This window comes from Pinus tabuliformis, chromosome 4_1 (genome assembly GCF_031772625.1).
Source record: "Pinus tabuliformis cultivar Carrire ecotype Pingquan chromosome 4_1, CPIR1, whole genome shotgun sequence".
NCBI classification, from domain to species: Eukaryota; Viridiplantae; Streptophyta; class Pinopsida; order Pinales; family Pinaceae; genus Pinus; species Pinus tabuliformis.
The window spans coordinates 655,064,876-655,080,710 of record NC_142303.1 but is presented as its reverse complement, the minus strand read 5'-3'; the positions used below and the strand labels follow the sequence as shown (position 1 = coordinate 655,080,710).

Below are 15,835 nucleotides of genomic sequence, written 5' to 3'. Positions count from 1 at the left end.
AATCATTTCTTCCTTATGAATTGTTTTGTTGGTTGATCAACGGTTTACTCATATGTATATGTTCATGTGCCTTTTCTATATTAGTACTATTACATGTCTTTAAAGGGCCCACTTTTATCTTCCCTTTCGGTAGAAGGACCTTGATACTTTCCTTAGTTGATTATTTCACATGGCATACTCACTTGTTGATCTGAAAATACCTATGTATTACTCTCTTGTGTTGAACTTTGTAGCTAAGGAAAATATATAATAATATGTGGTAGTTGGGTCGATACTTTGGATGGGGTTCCTATTCCAAATGGTGTGAGGTCTAATTGTGACTTCCAAATCAGGGAGACCCCATTGGTTGATGGATTTCCAACACCGTCAACAAAACACTAGCATGATTAACTCGAGGAATCTTTCAGTCATTATCTGAGATGATTTCTTTAAAATAAGTCTTTAGGGTAGAAAGACCAACTAGTAAAGATTATTCATTAAAAACTTTTCACGCCATCTTGTGCTCTTAAGGATCACATTTGCCTCCCCACCTATTAAGCAACCTATGTAAGGTTAATCATAATCAGAGTTTATTTTAAAAGGATTAATTTAGGGATAGGAGGTCTCATTACGAGTTGACCTACCATGATCATAGATCCTAACAAGAATGACATTATCGCTACTGGTCACCAAGCTAGGGTAATTTATTTCAGTTGAAAAGCTAGAAGATAAGAGGTCTCATCATGAGTTGGCTTGTTCATTCTTGTTAGTTCTTATGAATGGCACTGTCATTAGCTGCTTACCAAGCAAGGACAATGACCTTCAACTAATTTCTAAACCAATGTAAATGTTTTTAAATCACTCTGAATCTATATATAATATATAGGACACATGAATTTCATTGAGTTAAAAGGCATCCATGTCAAACCTTTATGGATTCCTACTAGCAACAATGGCCATGCCTGTTTTATTAAAGTTAATTTTACACTATGATTTACTTGGTCATTTTTTGTCTTCCCCTAAACGCATTATCATATATCTTTGATAATGGCTTTAAGATCCTTTCAGTAATGTTCTTTGGAGTTCCATATTTCGTAAATATGAAGGTGTTTGTGGATGTGGGACCCTTAGTGCAGGTGATTCACTTTGCATGAACAAGAGGAGCTTCAGCTATATGCTTGGATAATGGTAATATGGTCATATTGGGAAGGTATTGTTTTGTCATATTTCCTTTTCCCTATTTCCATCCATTTTTTAACACCATGGCTTTCAAATTATGTCACTTTTATTTGTAATGAGGATATTGAGATGAAGAACTATTGATTAGGGTTGCTCTTGAGATGCTTTGTGGAAATTTTGATGGTTGGTTATTTCATGATAACACTATCTTTGCAATGACAACATTGTTAGCATTCCTAGGGTATCCCTAGCATTATTTATTCTCTTGAAAATCAGTCTTAATGAATGAAGAGTCCAAAAAAACCAACATGTATTTCCCTTCTCAAAACAATGATATCTAAGCAAAGGAATTTTTGTCTATACAAAGTTGCAGGAACATTATTGTAAGTGCAAGGTCACCCATGAATGTTTCAATTTTGGTTTTTTGCAAGGGAGCATCAATATAGTAGTTGATTTGCTTGCATGAGGACATGCAATATGATCAGCATGGGGGGATGTCAGGCCTTGAAATTGTTGTACTTAATGCATCTTTTTACACATATGATGCCCTACTTATCCCCTTATTTCACTAGCTTATGAACTTCTACATTTTTTGATGCAATAGCGAAGATTTTTGCTTGGTTTGTATTTTATCTAATAACACCTTTATTATATGCATTTTTTAGTACTAATCTCCATTAAAATGTTGTTTATGTAGACTGTCTTGTTCTTTCATTGCATAGGGATCCTACACCAAGTATATGTGGACCACTTCACCATTCAAGCTTTCCACTAAGGAAAATGCTAGTTGGTAGTACAAACACGTGTTTGGAACTATTTTGAGCCCATTTGATAGTCATAGGTGCACTTATCTTTCACTGACATGTTCCTGCACTAAAGAGCAACATTCCTACACCAATTTGGGGCTTTCATACATTGGAAACTTTTCGAGAAAAACCAAAGATGGTTTTTGTCCAAAATGATGTTTTAACACTTCCACATGAGTCAAAATTCACCCAGGTCGTATGGATGGATTTTTAGAAATTAATTAATGTTACATCCCCAAATTCATATAGTTTTGAAACTGCTAACTTCCCCCTCAAGTTTCGTTCAGATGAAGAAGAATATCAGAAAATTGAAACATGCGTTTTGTTGAAAATATGTAAAGTTTGGTTCCTAATAAAAAAATTCCAAAATTTGTCATGGTTTGAGAGTTAGTTGGGGTTCTTTGAGACCATTTTGTAAAAAATGTATTTTTTTCCAGAATTCTTAGATCATGCCCAAAATGAAAAATTATGCACCAGATCTTGATTTTTTTTTGTTGGATGATGGATGAACCAGACTTCCATCAATGGAAAATTGTTGGATCTTCATTTTATTTAATTTTTTATTCATTATGTAATGTAAATAAACTTATATCAACAAGGTTGTGACTCCAAGCCTAGTTAGTCGAGAAGCCATTCTTTGTAATCTCATGTTGTTGGAATAAATTCTAGCGGGGTTTGCCCCCTTCCCTCTGATCAATTGGAAGCTATACTATTGAAAATGTATTGAACTGTGATATTTATTAATAAAAGGAGCTTCAATGTCAAGTTCAACTTATTCTTGTGTTTAATCTTGTTCATGATTTATTTTATTTTGTAAGTTATTTTATTTTGTAAGTTAATCTTTTCCTCATAGGGAAACGAGTTGGTTGGCCAAGGCCCAGCCAACCCATATCGTTATCCCATAGTTTCTCTATGTGGTTATTTTATATTCTCTGTTGTGGTGTGTGGTTATTTTATATTCTCTGTTGTGGTGTGTTGATCTTGCTCATAGAGTTACATAAGAAGTATATATAAGAAACTATGTGGTTATTTTATATTCTCTGTTGTGGTGTGTTGATCTTGCTCATAGAGTTACATAAGAAGTATATATATATATCATCGAGAAAACTTTGTTCATTTAAAAAGTGTGAAAGGTGTAGTTTTCAAACTTGTGCTAATCCAGATTTGGAAGGCATGTATGTGTTTTTGAAGATTTATAATCTTGCCATATTTATAGTGTCCTTTGGGAATATTTTATAATAGGAATTCAAACCTTTGATGTTAAATCTATGTTATCTTTCTATAATAAGACTTTCAAAGCTTGAAGAAGTTTGAAAGTTAGAGCTTACTGTTGAGAAACCCTTTGAATCTAAAATTTAACTCATGCTTGTGCATTCTGGTTATTTTGTTCCAATAGTGGAATGCTTTTGTTTATTATGTTGTGTGTTTTGACAAACAATAATACCATCATAAGCCTATAATTGCATACACTATTGGTTTCAAGTCCAGGGTTTTGGTGAATGAGTTTCAACATTTGGCAGGGCTACTCTTTCGAAATCCTTATACTTTTGGATAGATAAAACGAGATTGTTCTATCCTTATTCCAAATAATATTTATTTTCTGAAGTACCTTTGATCCTGAAGACTCGAGATTAGCAGGAACGAGACAGTGGAGTGTAGGAACAGAGTTCCCTGTACACTTGTCAACTATTGGAATATTTTGCAAGTAACTTGGTTTTGCTTCTTTTGATTTTAAAGTTTGAATCGCTGGAATTTATTGTAAGGACTTTTGTGCATTGATATTTGATTGCGGTCACTTTCTTTTCCTCATTATGAATGCACAGTAAAAGGATAAAAGGTGCTTTTATGCTTGAATTGTTTGGTTTGTGCTCGAGTGAGATTAGTTTCTTTTGATGTCTTGAGTGTAGTTGTGAGAAGTTTTGTTGAATGAAGTTTATAATTTTTTTGTTACCATTTCAGCATAAGACTTTATTGTTATCATTATCTCAAGACTTGTTAGTCCTTTGTCATATATTTTTCTGAGGTTTACTTAAAGGTATGAGTGATTTCTTTTTCTGGTTTGGGCTGAGCAAGGTTATTTTTACTTCCATGTTTTATGGATGATTCAACCACATCAGAAGTAGATGCGTTTTCATTGCACAGCATGTGAAAATTGAATAGTAAGGTAGCTAATAGCATAAAAATTTAATTGTGCAGGAACAGGGTTGATTGGCAAGTGAAGATTTACCCTGTGCAGGAATGATTGGAGATTTGTTTGTTTGATTGATTTTAAGAACTCTTTTGAACTGAATGGATTGATACTTGTGTTATTTTGAGACTTTTGATTATTTATCTAGTTTGCAATCTCAGTTTACTTAATAAGTTAATGAGTGAAGTAGCTAGTGTCCAAATTAATCAAGGTATTTGTGTTTCTTTTAATAAAGTTGCCAAACCTAGTATGGGAATTTATGCTTTGTTTTCAAGAATTTGGAATATTTTTATTGTAGAGTAAGGAGTGATTTTAATTTATCTTTTTCAATGGCTAATAACTAGGGTTTTCTCACAATTATTAGTAGATTGTGATATTGGTGTTTATGGTTTCATTTCTAAAGACTTCTTGTGAGTGAAGGATTAACACAAAGATTAACTAGTGCATGAATTTGAAGGTGTGAGCAGTTTTTGTATAAGTTAGAGTTTTATTTGTAGGTTGCTAGAGTCTTTCTCTGGCATTTATAGTGTTGTGTCTCGAAGTCCACAACCCTAGATTTACATTAAATGTTGATTTATGAATATACAATATACTACACCCAAGAATAAATACAAAGAATTTATACCTAAACAATTAGGGGGTATATATATATATAAAGAGACTCAGCTGAGACAAAATTAGAGCAACAAGCCGCTATTGCATCTTACAAAATCCAGATCAAGAGTAGCAAGAGCTCTATGCATTTACATGAGTCAAAGATATTATGTATCATCATATCAAAAAGTGGATGCACATTTAAGAGACTGGAATGATAGAATGCACATTTAAGAGACTGGAATGATAGAATTGCGAGTGTTGGGCAAGGCAGCCAGTGGCAGCATTGTTATGATTTCTTTCTCCTATTCAATTTTGTGATTACGCCAAGGGATTTTTTGATGAAATGGATTGGACTTCGTTATAGGTTAATTTACGAAGATGGAAAGGCTTACAAACGGGACTAGGACACGGTGATGGGATTTGATGGGAATTTTCCCGGGCATTGAATTTAAATTTGATGTTTATGATTTTTTAATGATCGTCTGTCTATGTGTTTGGCACTGTACAAAACATATTTTTGATAGTTTATTTTTTATCAAAACATCATGAATATTTTATTCACCAAATTTAAGGAAATAGAAAAATATATATAGTTTCAAAAAAGTAGCGTAGTCCATGGGGGAGTAGAGAGGTCACAGTGCTCACTCATCTCACGAGTCACAAGGGATTTTCCTTGCCTCATATCATAAGCGCATTCTCCTTGAAAATACCTAAAAATCTAGAATCCAGAATTCTGATCGAGTCAACTAAGATGATCAATAGAGACCATAAACACTATTGATTAGGGTGATGTGGGTTAATCCATGATTTTTAAGCATATGGATTAATTTTGTTGCACATGGATTAATTTTGTTGCACGCAACAAAAGTGGAAATTATTCGTTAGGTAAAGAATTTAATATCTAGGTTGTGAATTTTCAATTATTGACGATGCTGGCTAATGTAGTTTGAATTGGGGAAATGAGTAAGGAAAATAAACATTCAGTTATACATAGATCAAGAAAGATTTATAACTGATTTGAAAATTGAAATCAAACACACAAATAAACATACAGAATTTACGTGGTAAAATTTTTAGAGGGTGTCAAGGAAACATCCACGGGGCAAGAGATTGGAATCTCTATTAATTCAACAATGATTCTCTACGATTACATTTCTCGGGCATTAACTAGTTTTATACAAGCTTCCTCTCTTACATAACTGCTATTTCGATATAAAACTAATTAGTAATAACTAATACAATTAGTGCTCATATTTACATAATTAATTATCAAACTTCCTACCACTAACTGAAAACGAGGAGGAACCGATTCGCTGGATTATGGAAAGAAGGTTAGAAACGAACCACTAAAGGGAAAGCAAAGGCGACGAAGCCACAAGACTGGTCTTTTAAAACGAATTATTTAATTATTAAAATAAATAGAAAAACGTTTGCAACTATTCTAGATACCAAAGGGAAAGCAAAGGCGACAAAGCCACAAAGACTGGTCTTTTAAAACGAATTATTTAATTATTAAAATAAATAGAAAAACGTTTGCAACTATTCTAGATACCAAAGGGAAAGCAAAGGCGACAAAGCCACAAAGCTGGTCTTTTAAAACGAATCGTTTAATTATTAAAATAAATAGAAAAATGTTTGCATTTTAAAAATTAAATTATTTTAAGGTGAGAAATGTGAATGTATTAACATGTATTTAGTGTCGTAGTCGTTTGTAAGCGTAATAAATGTTTTTGTCTTTTGATATACCAAAAAACCAAAACATCTATTACATTAAAATTAAAATTGAAATTAATTATATATATGAGTTTTTTTATAATATTGAATTAATTTTATATATTTATAATCCTATTTTAAATTATAAAAAATGCAATTTTATTTTAGATATAATTTCTAATTTAAAAAAAAAAAAAATCAAAAATATCTACTTAGACAGCCCATTATGTTCCATGATTACACTATAATTTCCAAGTCATTAATACTTACCGTAATTCAAGTGTACCCTATTGTAATTACAATAATGCAATGGCATTGATGGCTTGATAGATTCCCTAGCCTAGTAGCCACGACATAGACTACTCAAAATAAACTAAACATTCCAAAATTGTTCAATTAAGATATTTGTTTTTTTTTCTAGAAAGCAAAGATATTCTCAAAAATAAGAAAGTGTTCCTTTCTTCTAACAACAAAATCGTAGAAATGAACCATATGTGGACAGTGGATCAAACTGTAGGCTCTCATCGTACCATGAATTAATGAAATGAATGAAATATGAGAATATGAGAATATTTACAGAAATTAAAATGGATCATGGCATTTACATAAGGATTAAAGGAAATGCATGCATTAAACTAAATATTTTGTTGATTCATCATAAAAGAAGCATTAATTTTATTAGTTGAACTAATAAATTCTAATAACTAGATGAACTCTCAAGACTGGAATCCACAAGTGAACCCATAGTTCTACAAATTGTGTTGTGAATGTATGCAAACTTGTTGATATTTTACTTCTCTTAAACCACTTATTGAACTTTCGACTGAGTCTATAATATAGAATTGAAAATCTACAAGGTATAGCTTCGCTACATCAACATTGAATTGGAAGACTGTCATGGGTTGTAGCGAATCGAAGTCACAACTTCCTCTGTGCTTCGGAGAACTTCACATTGCTAAATTTGATGTACTGTCACGGAGGGAACTCTTTTTATGTACATATAAGATCACTTCAAAATATTTTATCATTTTACATACGCTACATTCTTACAAAACAAATTAGATACACTTTGAATCAAAATTGAACTATTGTAGCAGATTTCAGTTAAGAATTAATGAAAACATAGCAACAAGTTTTGATAGTCCATTCAAATCAATTCGTAGAGGTTTGAGCAGCAAGCAAACTTGTTACATTTACATGAATAAGAACAAGAATAACATGAACAAGATACCTACACCACTAAATACATGTTAGTGCAGTCACACTTCCTACCTTAAAATATTTTGGTCTTTGAAATACAAATGGTTTTTTATTTATTTTAATGATTAAACAATTAGTCTTTAAAATACTAATCGGTGTGGCTTCGTCACCCTTGCTCTTCCTTTGGTATTTAGAAGGATTTGGTTCATTTATAGCCTTCTTTCCATCAGCTAGAGAGTCAGTTCTTCCTTGTTTTCTTTCATCTTCATACTTTGTTCTGACAAGTATCTTGTTCATGTTATTCTCACCCTTCTTGATACGGATCTTGTTCTTTCCTCCCCTGCTAGGGTTCATAATTATTGTTCTTGGCCTCCTCAGAGATCCTATTTATTTTAACAATGTTTGGTTATATATCTTTAACAATTCGTAGTTCTATATCTTTAGCCCTCCAGTTTCTATCTTTCTTAAGCCATGCTTGATTCTTTCTATGAAGACCTCTTCTCACAAAGCTCCTTAGTTCTGATTCACTTCCATGTTCTAACAACCCCACCATCCAAACCAATAAGTAAGAGAGATATATCCAATCTCGGATATATATTGTGAGTGTGTATACATATGCAATAAGTTTTAAATTTTTATATCAAAAATTAAATTTATTTTAATAAAAAATAAAATTAAAACAAAAATATAATAATAAAATTATTGAATATCATTGTATATGTTAATTAGGCATTATTTAATCTTTCACGCTCAACCCAAAGTATTTAAAATATCATTTTGAAATCATCCTCAATTTTATGTGATAGATTTTGTTTACATTATTTTATAAATTATAGTTATTTCTCAAATATTTTTGGTCTGCAAGAAATATAAAAATCCAAAATAATCCAAAATGTAAAAAAAAAATTGTATATTGGGTAAAGATAAATCCAAATTCCAATTCTAGGATTATCTAGGATTATCATATCATTTCTTGAAAAATCATTTCCTGAAGATTTTAATTAGTCATGAGATTGTGGCATAATACTAATGTACGGTTAAGCTAATATGTAGAAAAATTCATGGGTGTTTATTCACATGGAGTTGTATTATGTAAGTGCACTTAGTTCAGGTGATAACATATAGAAAATTTCTGAAATAGTTATCAATGTGGAATTGTTCATTGTCAAATGTTTAAAAAATGATATTTAAATAATATATTTTTGAAATTTGAACATTATAATTTATATTGGTCAACTATGAATTAATCATGGTCAATAGGAAAATCTATTGCTATAGTTCTACATTGATATGGATTAATAAAAATTTAATATATGGAAATTTAATCTAAAATTTTTAGATATTTTTTAATGACACTCGTGTCTATTTTGGAATATGGCTTCCAAACCTGTAATTTAATTATTAATGATTATTAGATGAATAGTATGATGGATATATATGGAGAAATAAGAAGAGCTCCCGATGGAGATCATGGTGGAACTAGGGTTTAGTGCAGGTTAAATTCCTTGGTTGACAGTCATGGTGGGACAAGTTTTCTTCCGTAACTGCGTTAGATTTCACAGGCGCACTGGGGTGGGTCTTCACCCATCTCCGTAACCTTTGGTTTTTTGTTTTTTAGTTGCGGGTTCACTTGGCGGACGGGGGTTTTGGAACTCGGCTACAGGTTTACTTACCGCAGAGTTTTTTCAACACACCAGCGTGGTTTCCGGCCCCTTCGCGGATTGTTTCAAGTTACCCCTTATCTGCATGCAGTTATTGAACGGATTAGTTTAATCTTTGATTACCCCTAGATGGTTTTTGGTCCCCCACCGACATTCCCTCAGGTAGCTGTCAGCTTGGTTTCTCGACAGTTATGGAGGAAAAAGACGTTTTCTCCGTGGTTTCTACGGAACAGCTGCCGATATGGCCACAGACCGGGTCATCAATGGATGATTATTTAACTTTTGAGCAAGATCTGGCTACAGAAGTTGATGCCCTACCCTCACTCACTCAATAGCACATACCCACTATTTCGATAGCTCCAGAAGCCACGGCCATTCGAGAATATGCGGGTCCTCAACCGCTCAGGGAACCCATATCGCAAGCTTTGTGCGGGAGTGCGACAGACACACAGGCCCTTGGGCCGGGCTCAGGTTTGTTTCCTGTGGGGAATGAGTCGAATAAACCCTCGGTAGGGTTTCTGCTCGCATCAGACAGCAGGGCACCGGTGCTTACTGCTCCACAAGACCTGGGAAACCCTCCACAGGGCAACTTCACGGACATTGGCATCATCACAGGGTACTTCGACAATCTAAAGGATAAGGGACCATTGACAGGGAAAGATAAGGCTGCACTAGTGGATGGCCCGGAGGATAGGATGGCGGCAGCATTGAACAATAAACAAACAGGGACATCAAAAAGGAAGAAGCGCCTCCCTTTGAGCAGCAACGAAATCTTCTTAAAACTAGTTGAAGACACACCTTTCAGTGAGGCAATGGACTCGGCAGAGAAGGTACTGGTTGGACGTGTTAGGGGCAGACACTACAGTGTTGAGCGGTTACAGAAGTGGACGATGGAGGTCTGGGGACACCATCTGTCGGAACCCCCTCGTGTTCAAACCTTTGTGAGGGGTTGGTTTGCACTGCGCTTCAAAAGCATTGCCCAAACCAATTGGGTCCTCACTACAATTTGGCACATTGACCAAGCACCAGTCCTCCTTCGAAGATGGACTCCATTGTTTGATCCAGAGACTGAAAAGGCGGGGACTGGTCCGGTTTGGGTACATCTCCCAGGTCTCCCTGTACATTTCTGGACTGAGCAGATATTCAGACAGATTGGGGACGCCATGGGTACGTACCTAACACATGATGAATCTTATATCACCATAGGAAGAATGGCATATGCCAGAATCTTAGTACACATGGACCTCTCGGGAGGACTCCCGGAATATATCAATATACAATGGAGGGATGCGACACGGAGACAAATGCTGGACTATGAAGGGGTTCCCTTCAGATGTAGGCGCTGCCACAAGGTGGGGCACCTTTTCAAAGATTGTCCACTGAACAAATGGAATAGCAGGCAAACAGTGAGGAATTTTCCCCAGGTTCCGCCGGATCAGGATGCTCTGTCACATGGAGACCCTGCTAGAGATGAATTGCCTCGAGCCACTAAGGAATTTCATAGGATTTCTACTCCTCACTCTGGGGGAATAGGCACATTATCGAGCCCTGGTCAGCGTTCAACAGAGCAGGCCCAGAACACTCCGAGGAAGCGTGGTCGACTGCCTCATCGTCCCCCTCCACCTGTTCCTGGCACTGCAGCGACGGCCTCGGGAGATTCCTTTTCTTCGGGTATGCATTCCTATCACTTACCCACCACACAATGCTTTTCTGATATTCATAATACAATATCTGAACAGTTATTGAGTCCGGGTACTGATATCCCTCTGGAGTCCCCTGTTACTAGTATTTGTGCCATTACCCCTCCCCTCACCACCTTTGCCCCCACTCCCCCGTACTGCTTCGTACCCCCCTCCGCAGACCTCGACTACATTGTCGGAGACCTCGGCCCCTCGATACAATACCCGGTCTCGTTCGAGGCTTTCAACTATGGACCAGGTTGGACTGGACATTCTCCACCCCCCCCCACCAAAACCTCCCGAGGTCGTCCTTCTGATCTCAAAATTGCACAAGCTCAAGCTGATGTTGACATTGCTTTGGGAAAGAAATCTACTATCACTGGGGTTCTTAGAGCAAGAACAACCCTACCCGAACCCCCTCCATGAAGATCCTATCCTTCAATTGCAGAGGGCTTGCTAGGCCCGACAAAAAACTAGCACTCCGTCGGCTACTCTCTGTCGATTCTTTGGATATCATTTTCCTTCAGGAGACCTTGGGACAATCCAGTGAAATTGCTCGGACCCTGGAACTTTATCTGTCGGGTTGGAGATTTTCAGGATTGGATGCACACGGCCGATCTGGAGGACTTGCTTTGGGCATAAATACTAGATCTATTAAAGAAATCAGTTGCTGGGGTGGGCAGGGTTTTATTGGGGTCGATGTACACTCTGCTGAGTTGGGGACCCCCTTCAGAGTTGTCAATATTTATGGACCTTGCCTGAATCGCCCTGCCTTCTGGGATCACCTTCTTGATTTGGAACAATTTTCTGCTGGAAACCTGATTGTTGGTGGGGATCTAAATTTTTCAATAGGCTACGCCGAATCTTGGGGTCAGCGGGCTCAAAAGGACTCTCTCTCAGACTACTTCTCGTCTATATTGGAACTTCACCACCTGATAGACATCCCAGTTGCAAAATTACAGGCCACTTGGAGGAATAATAGGGTGGGTGATAGTGGCCTTGCTAGGAGGTTGGATCGATTTCTGGTCAAGGAACAGGTTATGGATATGGGCCTCAATATTAGACAATGGGTTGGGACTGGAGGGCTCTCAGATCACTTGCCAATTTACATGGAAATTGGACGAGGAAGGGACAGGCCGAAGGGTCCTTTCAAGTTCAGTTCTATCTGGCTTAAGGATGCTTCATATATCAGCATGGTCACTGAATTTTGGAAAACAAACCCACCAGGGGTTGGAGGCACAGCTTCGGCCGGATTTATTAGCAACTTAACGGAGCTGAAGAAGATGTCTAAAAATTGGGCCCATCAAAAAAGACTACAGGATGATCAAACGTTGAGACAGATTGAGTATGAACTGGAGGTATTTGAAAAAGAGCAGGGAGGACTATACAGATCTGAGGAGCACAAGAATTATATCACATCCCTCTACTCAGCCCATGGTAAGAACCTAAAAGAAAAGGAAGACAAATGGAGATTGAGGAGCAGGGCCATCTGGATTCAAGAAGGGGATGCAAATACTAAATTCTTTCATAAATTTGCAAATGGGCGGAAAGTTGTCAACACTATTTGGCAAATGCAAGATGAACAGGGAAGGACAGCACATACTTTCCCCCAGCTTGCCTCTCTAGCAAACTCACACTTTAAACAGACCTACAGTGACCCCGGGGAGATTAACTTAGCAGAAATTATCAGGGTTGCTCAGCTCTTCCCAAGATATGTGGATCAAGACGAGGAGGAGGAATTGATTCAGGAGGTCACTTTGGGGGAGCTAGAGGATACATTAAAGTGGTTCAGCAAGGACAAAAGCCCTGGACCTGATGGATGGTCCATCGAATTTTACTTGGCATTTTTTGAGTTGATTGGACCGGATCTACTCAGAGTTGTGGAGGAGTCAAGGATTTCGGGACGGTTGGAAGCTGCCATCTCATCCACTTTCATTGCTCTGATCCCGAAGGTTGACAATCCGTCCACCTTTGAAGAATTTCGCCCTATTTCGCTATGTAACTGTTTGTATAAGATTATAGCCAAAATTATTGCAAACAGATTGAAGCCTATCTTATCTAAGCACATCCTGCCTGAACAATTTGTGTTCCTGAAGGATAGACAAATTCATGAAGCGATTGGTACGGCACAGGAGGTATTACACACTCTACACAACAAGAAAGGCAAAGGTATGATAATGAAGGTGGATTTATCTAAAGCTTTTGACCGGGTGAACTGGTTATATCTGAGAATGCTTCTTACCCACCTTGGTTTCCCTTTTATTTTCATTAAATGGATAATGGGATGCATCACTAACATACCTTTCAGTGTATTGGTCAACGGGAGTGCATCCCCTTTCTTTTCGTCGACTCGTGGCTTACGACAGGGGTGTCCTCTCTCCCCTCTGCTTTTCCTCTTGATAATGGAAGGCCTTGGACGGTTAATAACGGAAGAGCATAGGAGAGGCAGACTTTCTGGTATTAAGATTACAGATGAATGCACGCTCACTCATCTTCTTTTCGTGGATGACGTGCTGATATTTCTCAATGGGAGTGTGGGGGATATAACATCGATCAGAGATATATTTTCCTTATTTCAAAAGGCCACTGGTATGATCATCAATGAAGGAAAATCTACATTGACAGTAGCGACCTGCACACAGCACGAAATTCATTACGCACTTCACAGATTTAACTTTACATTGATTGCTCTGGAGGAGGGGCTGAAATATTTGGGATACAAGTTAAAGCCGATAGGATATAAGATTGCAGACTGGACTTGGCTCATTGCTAAGTTGGAAAAGCGGCTAAGTACTTGGTACTTAAGATTCTTATCTCGAGCTGGCCATTTGACACTCATCAAGAGTGTTCTGGAAGCGACCCCGGTCTATTGGATGTCACTTGCCTGGATTCCTAGGGGCATTCTGGCGAGGATACAAAATCTTTGCTGCAGATTCTTATGGAGGGGTAATCAGCCGGGAAGAATATTTGCATGGGCTAAATGGGATGCCCTCACACTTCCAAAAAAATGGGGCGGCTGGGGACTCAAAAAGCTTGATGAATTTTCCTCAGCCCTGGCTGCTAAACTTGGTTGGCAGTTGGTTGCTTCGGACAGCCTATGGACAAGAGTGGCCTACTCGAAATATATCACCCCTGCTCATGTACTGGAATGGATTAGAAGACCGGCAAGGCTCTACACAGGTATTTCGATTATTTGGAAGGTTGTCCTGAAAGCTTTGGATCCCATCCGCGTGGGCATCACCTGGAGAATACATTCGGGGAACAGGGTTCGCATTGGTATTGACCCGTGGATTGGCTGCGGCAATATGCACAGATTACCTCCAGACCTATTATTGCACCTAAGGGAGCAACAAATCACACACCTTGAACACATTGCTGATGAGAACAACACCTCTTTTCTTCAACAGGCTTGGAAATCCAAACTTCAACTCAACATTCCTCCACCATGGCAGCAGCACTGGAGGAACTATATACAAGCCCTCCTAGAGGCTCATATCCGATTGACTAGGGGTGATGACGAGATCATCTGGGCACTGGCGAAATCAGGGAGATACACTCCAAAGGAGGGATACATTGTGCTGGCGGAACCTCAAAAGCCCCCCATACTACACAAGTGGTGGAAACACCTCTGGAAACTCAAGGCGCCTCCTAGATCCAGACTTTTAATGTGGTGCATTCTATGAAATAAAATTCCAACGGGGGACAACCTGATGAAGCGATCCTTCTTTGGCCCACACTGGTGTCATTTCTGCAATAAGGAGGGTGAAACTGCTTCCCACATTTTCTTGAACTGCCCGGTCATTCGCCACTTATGGAACCTTGTATCATCTGCTATACCATCTAATCATACTTGGCACTCGGGCACCCTGGACAAGGCCTGGAACAATTGGTATTCCTCTGTCACAACCCCCAAATTGAGAAATCTCCCCTTATTGTTCTGTTGGGTTGTCTGGATAGCCCGTAATCAGCTCATTTTTCAACTTTCCCCTCCTAGGTGGACTATCATTGCAGCCTTGATCAAAGCGGATTATGACCTCATCCCTGATGACCCACCCATAACTAGTACCCGCATCATCACTCAAGAACTGATTGATCCCATCCGTCCCTGGGCATATTTTGATGGGGCTGCACAAGGGGAAGGTTGTGGGGGGGGGGCTATCCTACACCTATCTGAGAGGCACTCTTACTGGCTATCCATGGGATTGAGAGGGGGCACAAATAACTTTGCTGAACTTTCAGCAGCCTATTACATCATCCGTTTTGCTACAGAGAAGAACTGCCATGCTCTTCAACTATTTGGTGACTCTAAGATTGTCTGCGACTGGTTAAATAAGCGTTCCTATTGCTGGTCTTTTTCATTAAGACACATACTTGATGAAGCATTAAGATTGATCTCCAATTTTGATTTCTTTTCATGTAATCACATCTACAGGGAGCGGAACACAGAGGTTGACCGTCTTTCCAAAGAAGGCGTGAACCGGGAGCAGGGCATCTGGTTGATCACTGAGCAGATAGATGGAGTTAGCTACCAGTACTATCACAGACCCTTTATGGACATAATGGTCTAATTTTTGGACAGTTATTTCAGATATTGTACATATTTATTTTGTTGTTTATGAACTGTTATGAGGCCATTATGATTGGCTCTGCACTTATTTTTGGTATTATCTCCCTGCGTGGACCAAGATAATATTTACATGACTGTTTTTGGTTTATTTTTTGGACTCCTCCCTGACTCTGTTGGGGCTACTACCCAGAGACTTTGGTAGTAGGTTTTGATATTTCATCGGTTCTGTTTTATGTCGATAGAAATATCGGAATATGCATATGCAT

At 37.9% G+C, this 15,835-nt stretch overlaps 2 protein-coding genes across 2 annotated transcripts; both read left to right on the top strand.

Moving 5' to 3' along the window:
* Positions 1–9,452: 9,452 nt before the first annotated feature.
* On the top strand, positions 9,453–14,685 carry LOC149177781 (uncharacterized). The gene is made up of 3 exons (XM_089421887.1): positions 9,453–9,485; positions 9,659–11,386; positions 11,530–14,685. Exons 1-3 carry the CDS (start codon positions 9,453–9,455, stop codon positions 14,683–14,685), a joined length of 4,917 nt encoding a protein of 1,638 aa, XP_089278013.1.
* A 27-nt stretch (positions 14,686–14,712) lies between these two features.
* On the top strand, positions 14,713–15,570 carry LOC149177780 (uncharacterized). The gene has a single exon (XM_089421886.1). It carries the CDS (start codon positions 14,713–14,715, stop codon positions 15,568–15,570), a length of 858 nt encoding a protein of 285 aa, XP_089278012.1.
* Positions 15,571–15,835: the final 265 nt, after the last annotated feature.

Bases quoted from the DNA above. Each gene is read 5' to 3' on its own strand.
- LOC149177781 (XM_089421887.1), top strand. From the start codon at position 9,453: ATGGTTTTTGGTCCCCCACCGACATTCCCTCAG. The intron at 9,486-9,658 runs GTAGCTGTCAGC...CTCACTCAATAG, and splicing joins CCCCACCGACATTCCCTCAG to CACATACCCACTATTTCGAT. The intron at 11,387-11,529 runs GTTCTTAGAGCA...ATTTTCCTTCAG, and splicing joins AGAAATCTACTATCACTGGG to GAGACCTTGGGACAATCCAG.
- LOC149177780 (XM_089421886.1), top strand. From the start codon at position 14,713: ATGAAGCGATCCTTCTTTGGCCCACACTGGTGTCATTTCTGCAATAAG.